Genomic DNA, 24,152 nt, shown 5'->3' with positions numbered 1-24,152 from the left:
CCCACCTAGCCCCAGGCAATGCCCACTGTTGTACCAAACACTTCAGAGGGAAGTGTAAAACACCCACCATACACTGTTATGAGTCGGGTGGGTGGGGGAATTTCTGCCTGACTCCAGCTGCTGATCACTCTGTGCCCTGAAGCATGAGGATCGATGGTCCTTATCACTGCCCTCCCGGCCAGTGCAGTCTGGGCAAATTACAGAAACTCTGAGCCAAATTCTGTCAGGGCCAATCTAGGGGAGGACTTGATCAGTTGGCAAGAGCAAACAGGACAAATGCCCACTTCTGTCAAAAAAACGAGGCGCAGAGGGACATGTGCGCGGGGGGAAAGGGGGGCACGGCGATGCCAGCTCCCCGCACAAGGGGCAGGCAGGGCTCAGGCAAGCCGCAACCCCAGCCTTGTGCAGGAGGCAGGCAGGGATCGGCCAAGCAACTCGGGCCAGCCCCGCTCAGAGAGGAGGGCTCGGGCGAGCCCTGTGGGGGGGTGGGGAGGGCTCAGGCCAGCTCTGCGCAGTGCCTCGTTTTCCTTTTGGGAACTAGAGTCACCCTGGGCATCTGGGAGGAGCAACAAGCCATCTTCTGCAGGGAAGGGGCTAGACATGAACACAGCAGATCTCCTCCCTCTGTGTCTCTTGTAGGATGGGGCTAATTCTCCCTCCAGGACACAGTCAAAGGCTTGTCCTGCCTGCTCTTACTAGCAACACCACCCCCAGCTAATTCTACTTTTAAAATATCCAATTCCCTTTCCCCTCCAGAGCTGGGTTGTTTGCTCCGTGCACCTCACTCAGCTTGGCCAGGCGGGTCAGTTTCCTGTCCCGTTTCTGGCAGTAACAGGGGAAGGTTGATACCCAGCCAGGACTAAACTTCTTTTCATTGAAATTCTTAAAGGTCACAGAAGCATTTCTGTCTGGTTTAGATGTTGTAAAACATGCAATTTTTATCTGTACGGATATACACACCCACCCACAGCACAAAGCACCATGACCTTAAAGCAGTGTGACGGGATCCCTTTAAACATCACATGTTAAAAGGGAGGCTGATATAGCAAACAACAAGGTGATCTTACAGCAAGGAGACAAGAGCCCCGTAAAAGTAAACATGTTCAAAGGGCGTCTAGCGGCCCCAGGATGCGACTTGAGCCTGGAACAAAGACGACATTAAAAAAAAAAAAAAAAAACAAACCCTGGGCTGGTTTTCGGAGATTAGAATGTGTAATTTGCTCTGGAGATGAAAGGAGCGGAAAACCGGATTAAGTTGCTGACCTGGAGTAGCCTTGGGCCCCGCGTGCTTAGCTGTGACATTCCCCAGCCCTTTCCATTAGAGGACAGGCAGCTCAAGCATTTCCAAGCCGTCAGATCTACTTTAGCTTACTTGATTATGCTATTTTTAAAAAGATGCATGCAGACCCCTGATCCTGCACCCACTGAAGCCAACAGTACAACTCTGGCAGATTTCAGCAGGGCGGGATCAGGCCCTGAACGAGTCAGATTTTAAGCTAGATTGTGCAGGCTGCCACAGAGCTGTGATTATTGGAAGAGTCTCCATACCCCTGTATGGTTTCGTTCATTCAGATAACGAAAGAGGGGTGGGCTTCCTCCTCTTTTTGTGCTTTATTTATCAGTGATCTCTTGCGCCCGGCAATTGTCTTTCGCATCCTAAAACCACTGCGATGCATTTTCCCCTGCACCATACGTGTATTGAGTCAATATTCCCAATAAAAGGGGGCGGGGAGGGCCTGACTTTCCCTCACACCTCCCATAGTGCGTTTAAAAGGGGAAATGCAATGGACAGAGGGTTAAATCTGTGCAGCCAGGCAGGGGAATTTCCTCATGGACAATTTAACTCTCCCCCGTGGAAGTTCCGTTAGGTTGCATGTGCAAGGTATCAGAACTGGCCCTGCAGAGACAATGGTTAGGAATGAGCCAGCACACACACAGGCGTGGAGCGTGCAAATACACACACACAGACACGAGTGAAAGCTGGGTCTGAACGCCAGGTTCCAAGAGCAGCCATGGGCCCAAGTGCAAAGCTGAGTTACAGCTCTGGGTCCGGGCTTTCCCCACATTCAGGAATTGCAGCTAATTCTCCTCTGGTAGGCAGAGAAACCCCAAATCGGGATACCCAAAACCCCCTGGGGTCCATCTCTGCAGCAAGCTCTCTTGTATAGCAGTTTCTTTCCCCCTCTAGATCTTTTTCGGAGAGACTCTGCTGTATAAGTACACAGCTTTCCCCAGCAGTCAGTCCACCTCATCAAGTGTCTATAAACACTGCACCAGGGTTGCTTAGCTGCACTCTATGAGTTTGGAAAGGAGAGACGGGCTGTGTGACTATCTACCGCCTGACAGAGAAGCTAAGTCGTTTCGGTCTGTGATGAACGAAGCAAGCCAATACTAAAAGGACCAAGAGCATGGAGGATGCCCTGACCCGAGAGAGATCCTCCAAAATGGTGAAAGGGAACAGCCAAGTCACACTGTATACAGCTGCCCCATCCCTCATTATGGTGAGCCAACGCACTGAGAAGACACCTGCTCACCCACCTTGGATTGGCCTACTCCTCAACATGCCAAGCCGCTCTGGGCCTGCCGTACTGGAAGATGACCAGATGTCTTCCTCCTTGGCTACTTCCCTCCCTTAGGGAAGTCAGATGAGCTCCTGTCTTTGCTGCTAAGGCAGGAAACCATCCGCAGACACAGCAAAAACATTTAGAATGATCTTTCAACGTGTTGTAAAATTCATGCCTAGGCACTGCACCAGAGCCATGCCCCACTGTGACTCTGGTCCATTCTACTGGGCTTTCTGACAGCACTGGCCTCAGGTCAGTTTTGAAATCCCACCAGAGAACAACAAAGCTGGAGGAAAACTCGCTTTTCGGCCCTTGACATCTGCTCGCCCTACGAGCATCACCCACTCCAGCCTCTTCTCCCCACTGAAGCGTCTCAAGAACATTACTCTCAAGAGCAGCGAAGATGGACATGCGAGCCACTGTGGGACCATGCACAGCAGGAGAGTGGAGTGGAGTGGAGGAAAGGTTACTGAGGGGCTCTGGCCACTCTCAACCTGCCACCAGAGAGAATCAGCTCTGCCTGTTTCGGTTTTGTTCAGGAAAGACAATCTATATCACAGCTGCATATATCACTACCTATTGCTAAGGGTCATCCGAGTCCAAGGAACCTACACCGTACACACAGGACAGCCAGAAATAAAGCAGCAGCTCACAGGGGTTATTCTAGCACAACATTTAACATTCTCCCTGGACACCTGGGTTCTGATCCGTTCCCTGATCTCTTCTCCCGGCACCTGGGGGACGGGAGGGAGGGAGGGAGCCTCGCTTAAAGCCCTTTGTTGAAATACACAATCTCCATGTTGGGGTTCTTCTCCCGGATCAGAGCTTGGACTTCAGGCTCCAGGCGACTCACTCGCATCGAGCTGCAGAAGGGAGACAAACCCACTCAGAGAGGAGGCAGGGAGGGCATGGGACTTGTGACTACTGGTTGGAGAGGTGTCTAAGGAAGCCTCCCTTTCCGTACAGGTGGGAGAATGCTCCAAAGTCAATCCATCATCCATCATCACCCACTTTAGTCTCTTTTTTCTGCTCACAGGCAGTCTGCAAACAGATTCGGATTTGAACAGCTCTCCCGGTTACGCAGAATCTCCCGGTAAATGCACTATTACGTGGCAAGTCTCAGCCTACGGGCTGGCTTGCAAGCTAGTTGCAGCCCGCGAGTGGCTGCCTACGTCACATGGGAGCGTTTTTGCTCTGCCAGCGGATGGCTGAGACTTTTAGAAAGCGGAGGGGGGCGACACAGAGCAAAGAGAATCCAAGACGGTGGCACAAATGTTTCCTGTGCCAGCCATTGCTAACGGCCCTGCAGAGACCAGCTGCCCAGAACGCCCTTCTGCTTCTCTTGGCAAGAACTGGGTAACGCACAGGATGGGGCAGTGCATCCAGAATCACAGGGACCTTGAGAGGCCGTCAAGTCCAGCCCTGTGCACTGAGGCAGGACCAAGTAAACCTAGACCAGCCCTGACCGGGGTTTGTCCACCGTGGTCTTACAAACCTCCAGTGATGGGGATTCCACAACCCGCCTTGGAAGCCTGGTCCAGAGCTTAACTCCCCTTAGGGTTAGAGAGATTTTCCCCAGTATCTAACCTAAATCTCCCTTGCTGAAGATTAAGCCCATTCCCTCTTGTCCTACCTTTAGCGACAGTGAAGAATAATTGATCACAGCCTCTGGCTTCTCTAACTGGTACAAAAGCGTCTCCAGGGAGTTGGGGAGCAAAGATGTCTTAAGCCAGTGGTTCTCAACCACTGGGGGTACACAGAGGTCTTCCAGGGGGGACATCAACTCATCTAGAGATTTGCCTGGTTTTACAACAGGCTACAGAAAAACCACTAGAGAAGTCAGGACGAAAGAAAATTTCATCCAGATAATTTGTTTATACTGCTCTATATGCTACATACTGAAATGTAAGTACGATATTTATATTCCAATTCATTTATTTTACAATTATATGGTAAAAAGGAGAAAGTCGACCATTTGTCAGTAATCATGTGCTGGGCCACTTTTGTATTTTTATGTCTGATTTTGTAAGAAAGTTGTTTTAAGTGAGGGGAAACTTGAGGTAGACAAGACAAATCAGACCCCAAAAGGGGACAGTTGTCTGGAAAGGTTGAGAGACACTGTCTTAAACCACCTTTGTGCATAAGTACACACACAAACCCACCCCCCCCAACTCCTAAGGCCCAGGCGTACAGAGGGCCCGGCAAAGACCGGCCAACCCCTACCTTTTCTGTGGGAAGAGGGCACAGCACAGCGGGGTCGCGAACACCAGGCTGCAAAAGGAGAGACACCAAGAGCAGAGCTGATGTCTAACGCCTCGGCCCATGAACTGCTGCAGAGCCAAAAACGGCGGGAACAACGCAGAATCCCATGGAACAAGAGGCTAGAACTGGGGCAGCGCTGGCATGAGGGTCACTGCAGCCCCACTGCAGGGAGGAAGGACGGACTAATGGTCGGGGCTCCGGGCTGGGACTCAGGAGACCTGGGTCCATCTGCAAGGTGGGGCTGTTACACCTCCTGCCTGGGGTGTCCCAATGAAAGCGAGGTGCCAAGGGACACCGTAATTAGGGCTGGGTCAGCACCTAGATGAGACAAGGAGAGACACCGCCTGCAAGGAAATTCCATTCACCCTCCTCTGCCTTCCCCAGATAAACCTCCCAGCCAGCTTCCCTTCCCCTCCCCAAATCACTGTAATGGGGCAGTTGGCTGCTGATCTGAACTATCCAGACCCCTTGTCTCTGCAACGCTGAGCTAGAAACCTCACCGGACACACATACTCCAGTAAGTTTTATCCCTTTCTTCCTGCTGCCAGGAGGGTGGGAAATACGATCAGGGTCTCTTGGCACTCCTCCTTCTGGCCTGACCTAGGAAGCCTCATGCCCGAGGACATCCTGCAGCAGGGAGTTCCACAGGGTGTGTGCACACCAGGAAAAGCAGCAGTCTGACCACTGACTTGGTCTGAATTTCCTGGCCATGAATTTAACTGCAAAATGAATAATGATGGGGAGTGGGTGGGAAATGACAGGATCCCCTCTGAGCCTCCCAAAGGGCTGGCTTCACTTCAAAGGCTCACGGTGATTCCAGTTTGATCCCAACCGGTTTGAAGCAAAAGATGCTTCCAACTCCGAGACCAGGCTAGCAAACCCAGGGGAAAGTTGACCAAGTGGCTTCTTCCCATCAGCTGGGCTGGGCGAGTTTCCCCTATTTGCAGCCGTCGCTTACCAGAACCCCACCAGTCCGACCTGCAAGGGAGCGTTCAGCCAGGGGTATCGCTACATGGAAAGACAAGGGGGCTTTGGGTTAGCAAGAGGGTTACCGCTTACGGGGGCGTTCCCTTATACATCAAGGCCAAGGGGATAGATTAGCACTATATATTGTGTCAGGTCCACAAGGCACTAGCTGGTGATCCATGCAGAGCTGCCTGCTCCTTTCCCGGTCCCCAGCTAGCTCTGAAAGGTGCTAAAAGTCCTTTCTAGGGTGACTGCTCCCCAGCGGCACTGGCAGGGGTTGGTGCACCACAAACAGGGCGGGCCACGAGACCATCACTGTCAGAAGCCAGTCCAGACCGTGACAATCCCCAGATCTCTGTGCATACATGGGGCTCGGCTCTGCACACACCTGTCAGGTAGGACTGGGGTCCTCCACTTCTTCCCAGAGCCATGGTCCATCTAGGCCCATCTCCCATCTCTGAGCAATCTCGCGCTTAGGGGTCTGTCTACACTGCGCCCAGACTCTGACTCAGGTTTAAGCCCTTTCCGTCCACACGCAAATCAGCCTGATTTGGGTCAGCAAGCGCTCAGGGCCCGGGTCCTAGAACCCTGCTGGGAGTGCGGGTAAAAGCCACTCAGGTCCAAGCCCTGTCAGTTTGCAGTGTGGATGCAGCTCAAACCACAGCTCTGTGCATCAGCTTGGCTGGGAGACCTAGGCCCAGAATTTGTAAGCCCAGGGTTACAATGCAATGTGGATGCTTAAGCATGGGTTTGAAAACACAAAGTGGACAAGCCAGGTCCCCCAGCCCTGGGTTTACAATGCAGTGTAGCCATATCCTTATATGAGCTTTATACCATCCCCATCAGCCGGGCCAACATTAACCCTCCTGCCCCCATTACACCGGCCCAGGGGCGGGCTGGAATCCTGATACCATCCTGGGGCAGTGGGCAGATCTTGGGGTGCTCCCATGAATCCCAGGGCACATGTAGCAACGATGCCCTTGGCCAAGTGTAGACACAGGCGTCAGCTGTAATGAGAGGAGACGACCCCCCCCCAAGCCGTGTAGTCGGGGTGCCATCCAGGCCCCTGGAGAGGCTGTTGGGGTGTGGCTGGGCAGGGAAAGCGACGGCAGCCCTGTGCTGGGGACTTACCTTCAGGAAGGCTCTCTTCTCCAGGGCATTCATGATCACGGGAGGGATGGCTGCGGGGGGCGAAGGAGAAGGAAATTAACTGGGGTCGCTAACTGCGATGGGCTTCTCTGGCAGGAAGCAAGGTGGGAGTTTGTGGCACCCCAGCTGCGTCCAGATCCCGCCCACGTGCAGTGCAGATCTGCCAGGGAAGTGACTCACCCATGGCGGGGGCGGCCATGCCAATCCGGGACACCACCACCTGAGCGATGGCTTGCTGGGCCGCTGCCCTCGACTCCCCCAGCCGGTTCCCGTCCTCATCTGTGATGGGGATCCCAAACTTCAGCTCCCTGCGAAAGAGACAAACCGGGGCCCCTTACCACTACTTGCGTGCCAGGGCCCAGCTGGGCCATAGTTTGGGAGCCTGGCTGGGGCAGAGGGATGGGTAATGGGGCACGGAGCCATTGCCCTCCACTGGCTGAGTCTGCAAACTGTGAGAGTGAGTGCGGGGGTTCTCAGCCCAGCTCCTAGTGGTCAGATCACTCGTTAGCGATCTCAGCAGAGAGGCCAAGGACTGAATTCCACCACGGCAGGTGGGAGGTTAAAACTGGCATGAGGCTCACCAGGAAGCTGCCTGTGTCATACCGGGTCTGTGGTTGATGAGAGGTTTCATACCATGGCTAATCTCTGGGAAATGACCATTATTGCAGTTCTATAAACTAAAACAACCCTCATGCTTCAGGGCATGTGCTCACCAGCTGCGAGGGTCAGGAAGGAATTCCACCTGTCACAGCACTGCACTGCTGACCAAGGGCAGTATGAGGAGGGTGTCACCTCCCCCTACAGCATCAGATTGCGGTTACTGCCAGAAGCAAGGTACCTGGCTAGATGGATCCATGTCCTTCAACAGCATCTATTTCCCCCGCTTGCACAGAGCTGCTCTGTTAGGGCGAAGGCCCCTTACCTCTGCCGCATTAAAGGAATGTTGATGCAGTTAGCAGCTGCCACGGCAGCAAAAGGCACGTAGCGGCCAATAATTGACGGTAAATGCTGCAGAGGGAGAGAAGAGAGAATCACACGCCAGGGAATGAGACTATAGCAGGATAGAGGGAAGAATAATCTAGTGGTTAGAGCACGAGGCTCGGTTCCATTCCTGGCTCTGCCTGAGCTGGTCATTTCATCTCTCTAGGCCTCACTTCCCCGTCTGTAAAGCGGGAATAACAACTTGTCCTACATCTGCCTTGTCGGGTTAGACTTCCAGCGTGTCAGGGCAGGGGCTATCAGTCACTGCGCGTCCATCAGTGCAGCACCCGGGGCCCTGATCTTGGCTGGGGCCCCGAGGGGGGCTGGAAATGGCTGCTCCATTCTCCGGCGGATTCCAGTTGGATCCCAGTGCTCGTCTTAGAGCCATCGGCTCTGCTCTCATTAACCCCATGGGCACAACTCCGGGGAGGCTCATGGACTTCCACCCCAGTGGGAGATCCGAATCGGGTCTATTATTGTCTGCCTGCATCGCTGGGTTAGCTGGGGCAGAGACACGACATGGGGCATTGAACACCTGGCGCAGGGGGATGGGTGGGAGCAAAGTGCTTGGGGCTTCCCCAAGCAAGACCCCATCCCCCACCCCCGCAGCCCCACCCAGGGCTAGGATAGCCTCTAGGTCGCTCCTGGGGGGACGGGCGTGGATCCAGAGCAGCCGGGAGCTATGGTGTTGCCCCTGCTGCCTGCCGGCACATGGGTCCTGCCGCGTAGAGCCCGGGCAGTCCCCCTCCCTGGGCCCCGTGCCAGGCGTGCTCCGACTCGAAGCGGGGCTGGGCCCCCTACCTTGGTGAGAGACTTGAGTCCCAGGGCCGTCACGACTGCCCCGGTGGTGGCGCTGACGTAGGCCGTCCCCAGCTGGCTGCAAAGGAAACGGGCAAGTCCAGCGAGGCCGGCAACCTGCTGGGCAGCCCTCCCCACGCTGGTGCAGTCTGCATAGCACAGGGCAGCGTGGCGGGGCCTCGTCCTGTCAGGCCGCCTGCCCCACGATGAGCCTCTCTCTCCAGGCATGGAGGGTGCCCCCCGGGGGCCTGCCCTGGTTCTGCGCACCACAGGGCGAGACCAGCCCAGCAGGGAGCCCGCAGCGCTGGCTTCAAGTCCCACCACCCCGGGCAGGCAGCTCAAGCCCCCACGTGGCAAGCGACAGGCGGAGGCTGTTCTGGAAGCAGCCACCTTCGCGCAGCACACGGCAGTGCCACGGGGAAGGCACCAGCCCTGCCCAGCGGCACCAGTGCCCCGTGCTGCATGGCTCTGGCCGGCTCTCCCGGCAGGCAGCTGGAGCTCCATCTCTGCAGCTCCCTTACCCGACCGCGATGGGGGCGTCTCCGCTCCGGTTAGTGTAGTTCACAAGTGCGTTGAACGACTGGTTCACCCACTGCCAGAATAACACCGCGGGGGTCGTCCTGGGGGGGGGCGGGAGAGAGCACGTCGGTGGAGGGAGAGGCAACATCCCGGCAGCTCTGCCCCAGCGGACGGGAGACGGGACGGAAAGGGGCCCCGCGCCCACGGGGAGGTGCGGCTGGCGGAGTTAGCGCGGATCAGCCCTCCCCATCCACACCCAGTGTTACATGCACCCACCCACCTGCGGTTCCCCCCGCCTGACCCCTGGCTCGTCGCTCACTCCAATGCAGAGCAGGGAAGGGGGCCTCAGACCCCTACCCCAGGGCTTGAACATCACAGCATGTGGCTATCAGAATCCCCTGCCCTTCGCTGCGGCACTGAGCCCCAGGGAACCTACCCGGCAACGTTAACCTGGTGGCAGGTTACCAAAGGACGCTGCCCATCCTCCGTCAGGGCTTGCTCCAAAGTGCAACGGGCGTGGTGATGCGCTGCCACTGATCAGGCTGCACTACTGCCACCGGCTTAAGGCCAGCAGGGGGCGCTGGAGAGGTCAGGGGAAGGGCTCCCCGCCCCAGGGCCAGCAGGGGGCGCTGGAGAGGTCAGGGGAAGGGCTCCCCGCCCCAGGGCCAGCAGGGGGCGCTGGAGAGGTCGGGGAGGTCCCTGCCCCGCGGGACTAACGTGCCTGTAGAAGGTGAGCATGCAGCCGGTGATGGTCATGTTCATGGGCACCTGGGCCGACATGCGCCCAATCAGGAACATCTTCTCCCCGGTGTCGGGGTGGAAGGCCGAGTCGTAGATGTATTTCGCCCGCCAGAGCTGGTCCTCCGTCAGGCCCGGTGACACCGTCCCCGACCTGGGTGGTGCCAGGGAGAGGGAGCCGTGACTAACCCCATTCGCACCAGGGCCCCCCCACTCCCAGGGCAGATTGCCCCCAACTCATTGCTCCCTTGTGTGCCGTACCGGGAGCCTCAGCAGCCAGGAGAGAGCTGGCGGCTTCAGCTAGCAGCCCTGGCTGGGCCGGACATCTCCATGGAGCGAAAGCCCTACCGTGGCCACCTTGATGGGCATCTCTGCTCTGGGTGCCCGGCTCCCCCCGCACCACAGGTTCCGTCTTCCCTTGGGGAGAAGGCTGGTGCCCTGTGGCTTCCTCCAGCACCTTCCCTCCCCAGGGTACCAGCTCCCCTGGCCGTCACAGCTACCGCTGGGCTTCCTCCCAGCCCTCTGCCATGGCAAACGTCCCTCTGTCCTTAAACCCCCCCAAAGCCACCCCTGCCCCTTCATGCCACTGCCCTCTGGCTCCCAGCCCCGCCCACATACAGGGTCCTGGCAGCAGAAGACCCCCCTCCTCTCCTGCCAGCTACTGCCCAACCCTGCAGAGGGGTCCCCCGCCTCGTTGCCCCCTTGACAGCTTGCTTGAGCCACTGGCACGGACCAGCTCCCGGCCCCCCTGCATTCAAGGCGTCACCCCCAACCCCACCACTAGAGGTCACTGTGGCATAGTGGCCGGATTGCAGAGCCTCCCTCAGATAATGCCCCCCCCTCCCCGCCAGCCCCACCGCTCCCCAACCACTGGAGGGGAAACTCAGACCAGACTCTACAGCAAACCTGTAATTCTCAACCACCCTCCGGGCGTCTTCCAGCATCTTCCCAGACAGCAGGAGGTTGCGGGGGTCGGTCACCATGAAGAAGTGCTTGGCTCGCCCCTGGAAAGTGCTCTGGTCCCATCGCGGCTCCCGGATATTGATGTGCAAGGGCAGTTCCTCCGACATCCTCTGGGGGGAGACGGCGAGCGGGGAGGTTATGGGCTTGGGAGCAAGGATGCAGCGCACCCAGCACGGGGGAGGCCCTCCCTCAATCAGACACCCCCACACACACACGCGGCTGGAGGGGCGGTGGGTTCCCAGCTCTATTAGGGGAGGGGTTGGAACGTGGCAGCTGGGGGTCAGCACTCATCAGTAGGGGGCAGGATTCCTGTTCCTCTGCTCTGGCCCCACGGGGTCCTTCCTCCACTCCAGGGGCAATTCGTTCCCTTGTGTCCTGAGCAGGGGGGCCCAGAAGAAACTGTTCAATAGCTCAGCTGCATTGTCCCAGCACAGGGCACTGTCTCCTTCCTACTGGGCTTGACCTCTCTCGCTGAGGATGTCATGGGATCCCTCCCTCAGCCCAGAGGCCCTGGGGCTCTGCAATCAAAGAGCTCTGCCTCCCCGCCCCTGCTCGGCAGGCTCACACAGTGAAAACCTCCAGGAGGCAACTAGATCCACCCAGTGAAAGGGAAAGCTCAAACCACGTGCAAACGGACCGTCCCCTTGCCCTGCCCTTGGCACTGACGCCCAGAGCTGGGGACGCAGGATGCCTGGGTTCTATTCCCAGCACTGCCCCAGAGTCGTCATGTGCCCATGGGCAAATCCATTCACCTCCCTGTGCCTTGGTTCCTCCCCCTAGGAAACGGGGGTAACACTCCCCTACCTCACAGGGACGAAATTCAACACTGCCTGGATTCAACAAGCTGAAGGTGCAGCAGACGAGCAAAGGGCTAATAAGGGGAGCAGACTCTTCGGCCAGGGTCCGGAGCCTGGGGGAAGGGAGACCAGGATGCTTGATTCCCCCCACTCCCCCTTCAGGAGGGAGCAGCCTGTAGGACCCACACCGGGCAGCACTCGGTCCCCCTCTAGTGCGGGCTAGGCTCCTGCAAGAGGGAGTCTGACCCCCACACTGGCAGCTATGGGGAGCAGGTGAGCCCAATTAACTGGTTCTGTGGCACCTGGGGGGGTGCAGGTAATTAAGGATTAGACCCAGCTGGGGAGAACCAGGCTGGGTGGCCCTATGAAGAAAGGACTGCAGGGTCGCTAGGGATGAGTCACAGGAGAGTTGCTGTCAGGAGCTTAGCCCTGGGGACTGGGCCGGCGTAAGAAGAGCAGCTGGCGTGATGGGGTGCCAGGCAGCTGATAGAGACGCTAAGGAACCACCAAGAGCAGGAGTCTTCAGCTGCTGGCTGGTGAGAAGCTGCCTAGGAAGCCAGCACTACAGGGTGAGCCTAGGCCATGAGGGGGCCATACAAGGGGGGAAACTGAGGATGAATCACCCAACTGCACCGCAAGGGGGCACACAGAGGTTGCTACAGCCTTGGATACCAGAGCGTGCTTGGCCTTAAGAGCCAGAGGGCGCAGGTTCAACCCCGGCAGCTGCTGACCCACCTAGGGGCGTGGGGTGACACCAGGATGTGCTGGCAAGGAGGGCGGTGCGGGGGCTGGGAGGGAGGGGTCCCTGGTGCAGAGAGACCCTTAAAGGTTCGGCTTGCTTCTCTGAGCATATCCAGTCGGGGGGTGTGGGGGGAGGGGTCTTCTCCCAGCCAAGCCCCCGGTTGGGGTGACTGACATAAGCAGGCGAGCATGAGCTCAGGGTGTGGACTAGCCGTGGGGCTAAAGCAGAGAAACAGGAATCCTTCCCCCTACTGGTGAGTGCTGACCCCAGCTGCCACGTTCCAACCCCAACTTCCTCCAAAGTTACTTGCAGGCATTGGCTGAGGCCCCATCTCCAACAAGCGAGAAAAGGCAGAGCCCAGCAGAGGTACGTCTCCAAAGAACTGGGCCCATCTCTGACCTCAGACACCCCAGTGTCAATCCAGAGTGACTCCTCTTCAGTCAGTGGTGTGCCAGGGCGTATCCCTGGTGTGAGTAAGAGTCATGCCCTGGTGCCCGCCTGCTCTTTCCGTTCCTCTTTTGCCATTTGACTCCCAGCGAAAGTCTGTGCATTTCCCCCTAGCAACCAGAAAAACTACAGGCCTCCAGCTCCCTGCATCTCTGAAATGTCAGCCCTCCCTGGCAGCTCGCCCAGGATTTATTTCCAATATTTATAATGCTGTCCAGCAGGAATAATCCCTGCGCAGGAGGAGGGGATGGCCAGTTGTCCTGAAGCGAATTGGATGCCAGGGCCTGCCCGCAGCTGAGCTGCTAAAGCCCTTCTCCCCGGCTTGTTTTGTTCTGTTGTTTTTAATTCTCGTGTTTCCCCCAAAGCAGGCGAGTGCCGTGCAGAGAAGTGACTGTTTCACCCCGAGCCGGTGGCCAGAGGGCATGAGGCTGCCCCAAACACCAAGCGCCGAGGAGCAAGGGACTGCAAGGTATGAAATCTGGACCCAGAGCTCATTTCAAGGGGCGAGCAAACCTACCAAGGTCTGCTAACTCCATCCCAAAGGGCAATCCCCCCATTCACCAGGATGCCCTGGACTTCGGACTAGATCCTGATCTCACTGATATCAGCGTAACGCCAGAGTAGATCTGGGAAAGTCCCTTTGCCCTCTGTGTGAGCCAAGTCAGACGCTGGTCCATTGCCCGTACCTCCTGTGGGCGCAGGAGGGCACCAGGGCAGCCTGCCCGCCCCCTGGCAAAACCTGGCTTCCTGAGAGTAGAAACAGGCCTGAGCCAACAGCCTGACCGCCAGACAGGAGGAGGGTTTGAACTCCACGCCCTACTCTGCAAGTAGCCCCTGTTTCTACAGCCCCCCAACAGGCTTGTTCCCTACACTACATACCCCTAGGGCCTTGTCCCAGCTGAGTTTGAAACGACCCAAGGGGGCTCCACCACTCCCCAGAGGAGACTATTTCCGCAGGGGAGGGGGTGGAGAGACCAACAGAGGCTGCGGCAGATGGTAGGAGATGCAGAGGAGAAGGCTCCTGCGCCCAGGGAGTGGAGTGAGACAAGGACGAGAGGCAGGCCAGGGCTGAGGCTGGACTCCCAGCGTCTCCTCTCTACCCACCTCCAGGGGACTGACCGCTGCTCTTAGCATCATCTGCCTGGGAGCTGCTGGGGGGGGGGCCTCTGGGAGAGGCAGCAGGGGGAGGGAAAGCGGGGGAAGAGGTTGGCATGCTAAGATGCACCAAGCCCTCAGCACCAAGGACCACAGTTCCTCCAAGCAGGTTTCCCAAACCTAGGAGGATGCCGGGCGGGTGATTCTGGCCTAGCCCTGGCAGCCAGCGCTTAACGCTAGCCCCTCGGCCAATGCCCTTGCCACCAGCCCCGCTCTGCTGCTCGCCCCTGGCCTGCGTTGTGCCAGGCGCTTGCGGTGAAATCCCACTGGGTCACAGCTCCCTAACCCGGGCTGGTTAGGTTAGGTTAGGGCTCCCTAACTGGGCTGCTCCAGCTAACCCGGGCTGGCTGACAGGGGAGCGAACCCCCGGCCCAGCGGGGCTCTGCACTGAACCCACTGGCATTCTGCGGCCTCCCCGCAAAGCCCGGCAGGTTTGACTGGGGAGGGGCCCAAACCAGCCCCCACCCCCCCACACTTCAGTGGCCGGTGCCCCTGGGGCCCTGCCTAAGTCCCGGAGCCCAGCCCTGCGCTGCCCACGGTGCAAACCCAGCCCCGGAGCCTGGCGCTAAACCTCCGGGAGGGAGTGGGGGGCACAAAGCCAGGCAGACGGAAGAAGGCTGGGCTGGCCGGCTGCGGCCACGGGGGGGGGCAGGGAAGGGAGAAGCGACACCCCCTCCCGCCAGCAGCGCCCGTGGGTGGGGAGGGGCGGCGCTCCGGGCACGCGTGGGCGCTCGCTGGGCACCAATGGATCCCGGGCGCCCGCACGGCTGGAGGGCGCCTGCTCCCCGCGCCCAGGCAGCCGCACGCCCGCCCTCCCTCCCCGGGGCGCGGGGCTGGCTCCGGCTCCCGGGACGGCTCCGACTCACCGGCTCGCCCCGCGGCTCGCTGACAGCGCCGGCTCCCGCCCAGTGCGCAGCGGCGCCGCGGCCAGGCACCGCGCAGGCCGGAGGGCGGGGAGCGCCGCTGGAAGGGGCCGGGCACTGGCGGGGCGGAGCTCGGCGGCTCCCCGCGCTCCAGGCTCCGGGCGCCCGGGCCGTGCCCAGCCGGGTGGGGGCCGCATGTCCCGGGGGGGGGGCAGACTTGCTCGCGGGGCCCGCAGCGGGGCCAGGATCGGGCCCGCCGTGATCCGTGCAGCGGATCTGGTGTCCTCGCCCGAGCTCCCTTCCCCCGCGCTGGGGCAGTTTGGCACCAAGGGGGCATTTGCCCCGGCCCCCCCAGGAGAGGGCTGGCAGCGCGGCCGCCATTCCCCGGGCCGGGGCCGCCCCAGGGGGCTGCCAGGTGCAGCTGGCGCTGCCTAGGAGCTCCACTCACAGGCTAAATGGGGGGTGCCAAATCTGTGCCCCACTGGCCATCCTTGGGGCTAGTACCAGCCGCCTCGGGGCACCCTGCAGCAGGTGCCTGGCACCGCGCCACGGCTGGGCAGGCTGCGATTGCCGATCTCAGAGGTTGTCTGACCCCAGACAGGCCCCTCCGTGCCCGTCCTGCCCTTGGCATCCCAGCCCTTCGCCCACTACCAGGAGGAAAGCCGTGAACACAAAAAAGACCCTGCAACATGTGGCTGCGTTTACGTGGGTGCATGCAGGCACCCTCTGCTGGATGAAATCCAAACTGGCAATGTGTGGCCTACGCCCTGTACTGCTCAGGGGTACTGAGGATTCCCCTTTAGCTGAAAGGATGTGACCCTGTGGTTTCAGAACAGCAGAGTCCACCTTCTCTCCTTGCAGTCACCCCTGGATTTGCCCCGCTGGGGTGACAGGCGCTGGGCTGGGGGCAATTCCCTAGTGATCAGAGAAACAATCTGATCTTTTTTTATTTTCTGTACCTAGAGAGATTTAAATAACATTTCCCTGCTTCTCCCCACTCCCAAATCAAGCGATTTCTGATTTCTCCTTCCCCCTGCCCTTGGATTTTCGGCACCGGGTCTCCTCGATGGCCTTTGGCAGCCAGGAGCTGGTGCTGCAATCGTTCCAGAAACACTCCAGTTATTAAACGCCAATCTGCCATGAAAGGGCGAGCGGCCAGGGAGGGGCAGCTCCCCTCTCTGTGTGCAGCGGGGAGGGGGCTGCCTGTGGCAACTCCCCCCCTGCCCCGATCACTCTAGTGGGAGGTGCCAGGCTGGCAGAGGAACGACCCACCCCTGAAATATTAAGGCGTCCCCTGGGCAGAGTGCCCCACACAGCCAGCGAGGACAGAGGGTAGCATGAGACACGCTCCTGAGTCTCCAGCGTGACCGGCGGCAGCGTGTAAGTGTGGGGCAGATGCAAGGACCCGTCCCAAGGGTGTCTATGGCCATCTCTCCCCAGGGCTGGACGTCTCGGGTGGGACGCCGGCATGGTCCATTCCAGGCAGGTTTGTGTGGATGGAGAGGTTGGAGGCGTCTGTCTGTCGTGGCACCAGAGAGCCTAGTGAAGCTGGGAGGGGAAGCCTATCCGGAGCGACCAGCCCCTCCCCCCGGGAGCAGGATGGGGCCCTGCAGCCGTCACTCTCGGAGTTTGGCCCAGCCCCAGTTAAAGGTCCTAGCCCGTTGACTCCCAACCTTCACCAAACCAGCACCCCACACGCCCACACCTGTCCAGGCAGAAAGACTAGGGTGGACATGGCCCCTGGACCCGGGCATGGCCCCTGGACCTGGACAAAGCCCTGTGAATGCGGGGCATGACCCCCTGGACCTGGGCATGGCCCCTGGCCCCGGGCACTGCCCCCTGGACCTGGACACAGGCCTGTGAATGCCGGGTATGACCCCCTGGACCTGGGCATGGCTCCTGGACCCGGGCACAGCCCCGTGGATGCTGGGCATGATCCCCTGGACCCAGGCACAGCCCAAGGGAGTCTAGGAGACGGTCCCACTGGCTGTGTGGAGAGTCCAGAGCTCGGCGTCTGCCTCCAGCAGCCCCCCCATCTTGCTGTTGCTCTGAGTCACACCTGGGAGTGTCCGTGTGTCCGTCTCTGGGCTGGGGGCGTGCCTGGAAAGAGCAGGCGGGGCAGTGTTCACATGCCCCCCATGGCTAGGTGGGGAAGGGCGGTGGGCTGGAGGCCTCCTTCTCCATGCCCAGGGCAGAGGCTTCTCCATGGGGGCACCTGAGCAGCCTCGGCCCTGGGCTGCTCCCAGCTCAGCTCGGCCCAGCAAACGCCACTTGTGGAATGGCCATTCCCAGCCGCCCAGAGACCCCCCGCGAGCCAGGAGTGACTTCAATCCCCTCCTTCTGCTGGCTCCCGGGGGCCGGATCCTGCCTCACCCAGCACCGTGCACTGACATTTATGCCCAGGGAAAGGGCCGGCACTGTGAGGATGAGGATGAAAGCTGGAGGGGGTGAGTAAGAGTGAGATGGGCTGATGGGTGTGTGGGGACACGTGGGGGTGCAAGGGGAGGTGAATGCTTGTGAGGGGAGCAGTGTAACCCCCCCTTAAGTCTCCCTTCTGGGGGTAACCCGTGGGGTATCTCCCCCTTACCCTGTCTCACCTCTGCCCTGGGCCCCATCCTGCCCCCTCCCTGACGGTTCCCTGTCCCCTCCCCTCACAGCCATGATCCCTGGGGCGATGAGCAACGTGCTGCAGCGGTGCCCCCCTTTGGGCTCCCCTCACCCCCCCGAGGGGCAAGGCCAGGGAGCCCCAGACTCCCCCGCTGACCCAGAGGGCGCAGGCTGGCAGGACTTGGCCAATGCCCGGGCGGGCTCGCTGCTGTCCCTGCTCTACCTCGTGCTGCTGACCTTCCTGGGCAGCGCCGTCCTGCTGGCCGAGATTCACCAGCGCAGCCCCCAGAGCCGCAACGTCCACGGCTTCCTGGCCACGCTCATGCTCACGTCCTGCGCGTGGATGCTGTGGTTCGGCTGGCACTCCTCCCAGAACAAGCACCGGAAGCTGCACCAGGACCACCATGCCGGGGCCAGCTGGCTGAAAGGTACCGTCTGCTCCCCGGGAACCCCGCTGGCCCCGCGGCAGCCTCCGCCCAGCACCGGGGTTCGGTGGCTTGCCTCCGGGTTGGGGGGCGTGTGCTGCCGGGGCGAAAACAATCACGGGGATCAGCCCATTGCCCCACAGCAGCTCCGCTGGTGCCCCTCAATCCCGACCCACCCCCCTGCTAGCCCAGCCCCAGGGCTCAAACCAGGAACAAGAACACAATGCGAGAGAGCGGGCGCGAGGCTCCAGGAGAGAGCGCAGTGGGGGCGTCTCTGCTGTCAGATGTCGCGTCTGCGTGGCAGCTAGCCATAAGTGCTGCAGACAGAAAGCAAAACCACTGCAGTCCCGCGGCTACGGAGGCCCCAGCCTCTCCCGTCCACTGGCCCCACAGCACCCAGCCTGGCCCTTGCCACGAGGCTCACGGGATGGCTGCCCTGTGGCTGGCCGGGCTGCGGTGATGGTGTTCTCTTGCCCCGGCAGGCGGGCTCTCGCTCTTTGCCCTGGCCACGCTGGTGCTGGACTGCCTGTCCTTGGGGTATTACTACGAGCTGCAGGACTGCACCTCCGTCCTCATCACCGCCTTCCCTGTCGTGCAAGCCGTGTTCACCATCATCCAGGTGAGGGGCCTCGTGTGCTCAGAGCACTAGCAGCCAGGAGGGAGGAGTCAGACTGCCAGGAGCGACCCACCCGGGTGACACTAGCCCCACAGCACGGGCCACATGAGCTCAAGGAATGACTCCACTAGTGGGTAGCTGTAGTAGGCTGTTACCCTAGTGTAGGCTGTTCGCACACGAGGGCTCCTCTGTATTGTGTACTCGTCCAGCCTTGGTGTCCCCAGGGCCGTGTGGGACAGGCTGGGTGGAGAAGGAGGGAAAGCACGAAGCAAGAAAGAACTAACATCAGGTCCCCAGGAGGGAGCACTGCCTCCCAAGATGGCCACTGCAGTTAAAGGTGCAGCATGCCTTGTGGAAGGGGCTTTCAGCCACTCCTGGGCAGCAGCTAGTCCTTTCCCGTTGCTCTTTGACCCTGTCTTCTGCCTTCGCTCCCCGCCCTCGGCACAGGTGTCCCTGCTGTCCTTCCACGCCAAGGTCTGCATCCAGGAGCAGCAGCATCTCAACAGGTATCGGGCTCCCGGCTTGTGCACTGGGATGGGGGCGAGGGCTGGTTGTTTCGGGGGCAGCCCCTTGGGGCCAGGCCGGGCTGTGAGCTCCCCCTGCCCTCTCCCCTGTCCCAGGTTTGGCCTGATGCACACGCTGGCCACCAATGTGCTCATGTGGATGAGCGTGGTGCTGGATGAGTCCATGAAGCAGCTGCAGGAGATCTACGACGCCCACGAGACGGAGAGCCCCTGGCCCGGGCATGGTGAGGGCCCCCAGGGCGGGGGGCTGGACCCGTGGCGGGGGGGTCAAGGCCCCTTTCCCCCACATAGACCACCACAGTGTGTGCCACACGGTCCCGGGCAGACGGAGATTCACTGGGCCAGCCGAGCCAAGGGGCCCTGGGACGGGGTTTATACACCCACCCGGATCAGTGATGAGATGGGGCTGGGGGGCCGCTAAGGAGCCAGACCCTTCAGCAGCCCCCACGGCCAGCCTTATCCTCCACCCCCGTGTACTGCCACGTCCCCCACCCCTAGGAAGAGCCCCCCACGGACAGCCTTGCCCTCCAATCCCTATGCACAGCCCTTCCCCCATCCAGTCCGTCTCCCTCCCATGCTGAGTGACCCCCCCCCACTTCACCCGCTGCAGGGAATTCGCCCACCAACAGCTGCTCGTGTGCCACCAGCCTGTGCCACATCTTTTCCGAGGGCGCCGCCTACCTGCACCCCTTCAACATCGAGTTCAGCCTCTTCTCTTCCACCATGCTCTACGTGGTGTGGAAGAACACGGGGCAGGCGGCCTGTCGCCGGCAGCCCCACCCATGCCCCCGGGGCCGCTTCCACCTCAGCGGGGCCTTCGTGGGGCTGGTGCTGGGGGCGCTGGCCATCTCGGCCACCTTCGGAGTGATGATCTCCTTCGGAGTGCTGGCCAAGGCCCCTGAAACGGTCCCTGAGGCCCTGCGGACCTACTACATCTTCAACTCAGTGCTGCTCTCTGCCATGTTCCTGGCCTCACTGGTCGGCATCGCTGCCTACCGGCTCCAGAGAGACCCGGCCTCCACCGACTGCTCCAAGAGCGTGGTGCGGAGCCTGGACGTCACCCTCTTGCTGGGCAGCTCCTGCGGGCCCCTGATGGTCTCCGTCTTCTCCCTGGTGGCCATCTTCTTCCTGCACATCAACGGGAGCCTCCACTTCCTAGACCTCTGCTTCTCCCTCTGCAAGACCATCCAAGTGCTGGGCCAGAACCTCTTCATCACCGAAGCCCTTTACTCCAGGCCCGCCCACCGGCCTGATGCCCCCGACAGCCCCCCAGGCAACGAATGGGTCTTCTCCATCTCCGGAGGCCACGCCGAAGAGCCGGTCCAGCAGGACGTGGCTGCCCGCCATGAGAGTAACTGCACCATCTACCCGGCCAGCCGCCACACACCAGCCAGAATGGTGGCCCAGCTGGAGGAGCAGGTGCCGGGGTGCTGGCTGGCCTGCAGCAGCAGTAATGACTCCCTTGCCAAAATCCCCTCCGGGGGCCAGCGGTCTTGGCCCAGAGGGGAGCCGGAACGCGTCAGCATCCGGAGGAAGATCCTGCAGAACATTTCCATCCTCCTCATCTTCTACAACATCTCGGTGAGCTGGCTCATGGCACCTGATTGTCCAGCCCTGGGGCTCTAGCTTCCCACGGGGAGTTCTGGAGGCTGACAGCCGGACCCCCGGCTGGTGTCAATTACCGTCCCTCCACCGAGCCATCACCAGCTGAGGATCTGAGCTCAGGTCCTCTATCTATCCTCTGAGTAGGTGCTGTGCAGTCCAGAGCGAGCTTTGTCCGTACAGCCCTGCTGGGGGGACCCTGGCCAGGGACGAGATGGGGACTCAGTCTCACAACCCCATTCAGCCCTTTTGAGGCTGCCAGCAAGGGGACAGTAGGAGACAGAAGGGTTGTCGGTGGTGTGAATATTCGTCCACTAGAAACTACACTGAGAACCACCAATTTGTTCCGTGTCGGTCCCCAAAGAGAGGAATGCTGCCCTTGGCCACAGGGTGGGGGGTGTCAGGGTCATACAGGTCAGAAATCAGTGACACCTAGTCTAGTTATTGTCTGGGTGAGTTGTTTCTGTGCAGAATGTACCCGGAGCCGGCTTTGCTGGACAGGGAGATCACAGATAGAGGTGGGCAAATATGGTTTTGGGTTCTCTGACGATCCTGAAAAATCAAGGGGGGAAAAATCGTTTTAGGTTGACCAAAACTGATCTTTTTCAGACTTTCCGGTGAATCGAAAAGTCGAAACCTGTTTCTTGTTTGACCCGAAACCAAAAACCCTCGTTTCCATTTTGAGCGTTTTCAAAGGGGTTTTCCAGTTGGTTTCGCCAAATCGCAGGGAACGGCACCACAAAAAGGCCTTTGGCATCGAAACGTTGAGGTGTTTCTTTTCGAAAATGTCAGAGTGGAACATTTGGATTCTTTTCAAGGTTTTTTCCCAACTGAAACACTTTGCCTAAATCGACACTTGTTTGCAAAAGCTTTCGATCGACCCAAATCTGTGGGTTTTTTGCTGAAAAAGTTTCAGTTTAAAAATGTTGCCCCCCTCTTGTCACGGGGGCCCCGACCCACAAATAGATCTGAGCCAAACGGCCTGCGTAGTACTCCCCCTGCCCGCAGACCCCCACCTGTCTCTCCTGGGGTCCACAGCTTTGCACTCCGTCCCTAAAGTCAGCCCCGGGGATTTTCACTAGAGGCAGCTGGGATTTGTTTGTCTAACTTTGGAGGATGCGGGGTAAGGGACAAAAAAAAGAGTTTTTCGTCCAGCACTGAACTTTTCATTTTGGTCAAAATTTTCTGGAGTTTGAGCAAAAAGTTTCGGGTTCAGGTTTTCATCAAAAAAATCCAAAAGAATTGATTGGGGGGGGGGCGGGGGAATCTTAATAATTGACCTGTTTGCCTGGCTGTGCAAGCTGTTCTCCTGGGCCCACATGGCTCCCAGGCCACCAGCCCTCCTTTGACACAAAGGAGCCTCCGGAAAGGTTTGACTTCCCATCTAGAGACAGCTTTAACACAGACACTCTCCTCACCCATCAGAGGCCCCTTTAACTCCGACAGGGGAAGCGGTAGACGTGGTTTATCTTGACTTTAGTAAAATTTCTGATACTGTCTCCCGTGACCTCATAAACAAAGTAGGGAAATGCAACCTAGATGGAGCTGCTATAAGGTGGGTGCAGAACTGGTTAGAAAACCGTTCCCAGAGAGTAGTTATCAGTGATTCACAGTCATACTGGAAGGGCATAACAAGTGGGGTCCCGCAGGGATCAGTTCTGGGTCCGGTTCTGTTCAATATCTTCATCAATGATTTAGATACTGGCATAGAGAGTGCACTTATAAAGTTTGCAGCCAATACCAAGCTGAGAGCGGTTGCAAGTGCTTTGGAGAAGAGGATTAAAATTCAAGATGATCGGGACAAACTGGAGAAATGGTCTGAAGTAAATAGGATGAAATTCAATCAAGACAAATGCAAAGTACTGCACTTAGGAAGGAACGATCAGTTGCACACATACAAAATGGGAAATGACTGCCTAGGAAAGAGTGCTGCGGAAAGGGATCTGGGGGCCAGATCCTCAGCTGGTGTGAACCTATGGCGCTGAGCTGATTTGCACCGGCTGAGGATCTGGCCCTGGGACATTGAAAGTGAATGGACTTTAACCTCCAAAACTGCTTCCCACCATTTTGGCGGTTTGAGGTGCTGCAGGTCTCCTAGTCAGTTTCTCTCAGGCGAGGTCGTTGTGTTTGGGTTGCCGGTGGGGCTGGAAGATCAGCTTTCCTCTCCCTGCACTGCCCGTGCCTTGTAAGGGCCCCTAGGCCTGTGCGGAGAACAGATATTCACAGGACCTTCCCCCCACAGTGTGTCCAGCGAACAAGCCTCTGTGTGGGGGAGGGTTTAGGGGATGGTGTGAGACCTTTGTCTGCTAGGGTGAAGAGCCCGGTACCAAATCTGTATTCCCCATGTTGGTGCTTAGAGGCTGTGATCAGTCACCCCTTCCCCTGCTCTGTGTTCAGCTGAATAGAAGGGCGAATGAGACGGGTTGTCAGCAAACGGTGCTGCGGAGAGATCCCCGTATGGGAAGCCACGGGGCCTGCCTGTGTGCCCAGCCAGACCCATGGGCACTGCTCCAACACAAATCTGTCATTATAATCACTGGGCAGAGCCCGGCGGCCCCCCGTTACGTAATGCAGCCTATGGCATAGCTCTGTCAATGCTGGTCTGGTCTAGTCCGTCCTCTGACCCCATGCAGGATTGTTCCTGGCAGGCTCCCCCGGCAGGGGCCCCCCTCACCAGCACCCTCACTACGAAGCTGGGACCCCCCCCACACACACACACACCCCATGGATTCTGGCAGGCCCCAGTCAAGCCCTGTCCCCACATTGCTGTCAGTGCATGGTGTGAGGATATGCACTAAGCACCATCTACTCTGCGCTGGTCCTACTGGCGGGGGGTGACATTCATGCAGTGCTCAGGGTGGGAGAGTCAATGCCCCAGCCGGGGGCCTTTCATTGCTGGGCGGAACGGAGTGCCCGTTACTGCTGGGCTGGTGCTCGGTGGCTGCTGATGTGCAATGAGTCGGTGGTTCTCAGCCCCATTCCCAATGGATGGACACACCCAGGAGGAATGCACGAGGCCTGGCCCTGCCTTGGTGACAGGTTCAATGGGGAGAGGGGCAGACCGGGAGCGAATGGGTTCACTAGGCGTCAGTCCCCGCACATCTGAGTCCATCCAGTAGGTGGCAGTGATGGACAGAGGGTCCAGCACGGCCCATGCCCCTGTGCGGCTGATGCCTGACCCCTTTGCTTTGCTAGGTGTGGATCCTCTATGCCTACGGGACGCGGCCGCACCTGGTGAGCCAGATCGAGCAGGCCTTCTATGGCTTCACCCTCTGGGTCATCATCGTCAAGATCTCCCTGCCACTGGGCATCTTCTACCGCATGCATTCGGTGGCCAGCCTCTTCGAGGTGTACTGCAAAACCTGCTGACCACTGCCGGGGGCGGACCCCGCTCTGTTGGGCAGGCGGCGGGGAGAGGGACAGGCAGGGATGAC

The 24,152-nt window shown here is 59.3% G+C and overlaps 2 protein-coding genes across 2 annotated transcripts; one reads left to right on the top strand and one right to left on the bottom strand.

Annotated features, from left to right (window-relative positions):
• Positions 1-918: 918 nt before the first annotated feature.
• Positions 919-15,027, bottom strand: SFXN3 (sideroflexin 3). Its single transcript, XM_073354541.2, has 11 exons — positions 14,948-15,027; positions 10,884-11,050; positions 9,961-10,131; positions 9,242-9,340; positions 8,724-8,799; positions 7,864-7,949; positions 7,122-7,249; positions 6,924-6,973; positions 5,785-5,834; positions 4,788-4,835; positions 919-3,427 (listed from the first exon to the last, which is right to left on the bottom strand). Exons 2-11 carry the CDS (start codon positions 11,045-11,047, stop codon positions 3,331-3,333), a joined length of 969 nt encoding a protein of 322 aa, XP_073210642.1. The 5' UTR covers positions 11,048-11,050; positions 14,948-15,027; the 3' UTR covers positions 919-3,330.
• On the top strand, positions 13,289-24,087 carry LOC140915085 (proton channel OTOP2). Its single transcript, XM_073354540.2, has 7 exons — positions 13,289-13,395; positions 17,602-17,979; positions 18,459-18,595; positions 19,040-19,098; positions 19,213-19,340; positions 19,727-20,697; positions 23,914-24,087. Exons 2-7 carry the CDS (start codon positions 17,604-17,606, stop codon positions 24,085-24,087), a joined length of 1,845 nt encoding a protein of 614 aa, XP_073210641.2. The 5' UTR covers positions 13,289-13,395; positions 17,602-17,603.
• Positions 24,088-24,152: the final 65 nt, after the last annotated feature.

Source organism: Lepidochelys kempii, chromosome 7 (assembly GCF_965140285.1).
Source record: "Lepidochelys kempii isolate rLepKem1 chromosome 7, rLepKem1.hap1, whole genome shotgun sequence".
NCBI lineage: Eukaryota > Metazoa > Chordata > Testudines > Cheloniidae > Lepidochelys > Lepidochelys kempii.
This window is presented reverse-complemented; position numbering and strand designations above follow the sequence as displayed.

What these genes read in the sequence shown, in the direction of transcription:
- SFXN3 (XM_073354541.2), bottom strand. Translation starts at nt 11,047, where the DNA reads ATGTCGGAGGAACTGCCCTTGCACATCAATATCCGGGAGCCGCGATGG. An exon ending in AGGGTGGTTGAGAATTACAG is followed by an intron (nt 10,132 to 10,883) that starts GTTTGCTGTAGA and finishes GGCACCACCCAG; the next exon opens with GTCGGGGACGGTGTCACCGG. An exon ending in GCCCTCTTCCCACAGAAAAG is followed by an intron (nt 3,428 to 4,787) that starts GTAGGGGTTGGC and finishes TCCCTTCTGCAG; the next exon opens with CTCGATGCGAGTGAGTCGCC.
- LOC140915085 (XM_073354540.2), top strand. Translation starts at nt 17,604, where the DNA reads ATGATCCCTGGGGCGATGAGCAACGTGCTGCAGCGGTGCCCCCCTTTG. An exon ending in CCGTGTTCACCATCATCCAG is followed by an intron (nt 18,596 to 19,039) that starts GTGAGGGGCCTC and finishes CCCTCGGCACAG; the next exon opens with GTGTCCCTGCTGTCCTTCCA. An exon ending in TCATCTTCTACAACATCTCG is followed by an intron (nt 20,698 to 23,913) that starts GTGAGCTGGCTC and finishes TTGCTTTGCTAG; the next exon opens with GTGTGGATCCTCTATGCCTA.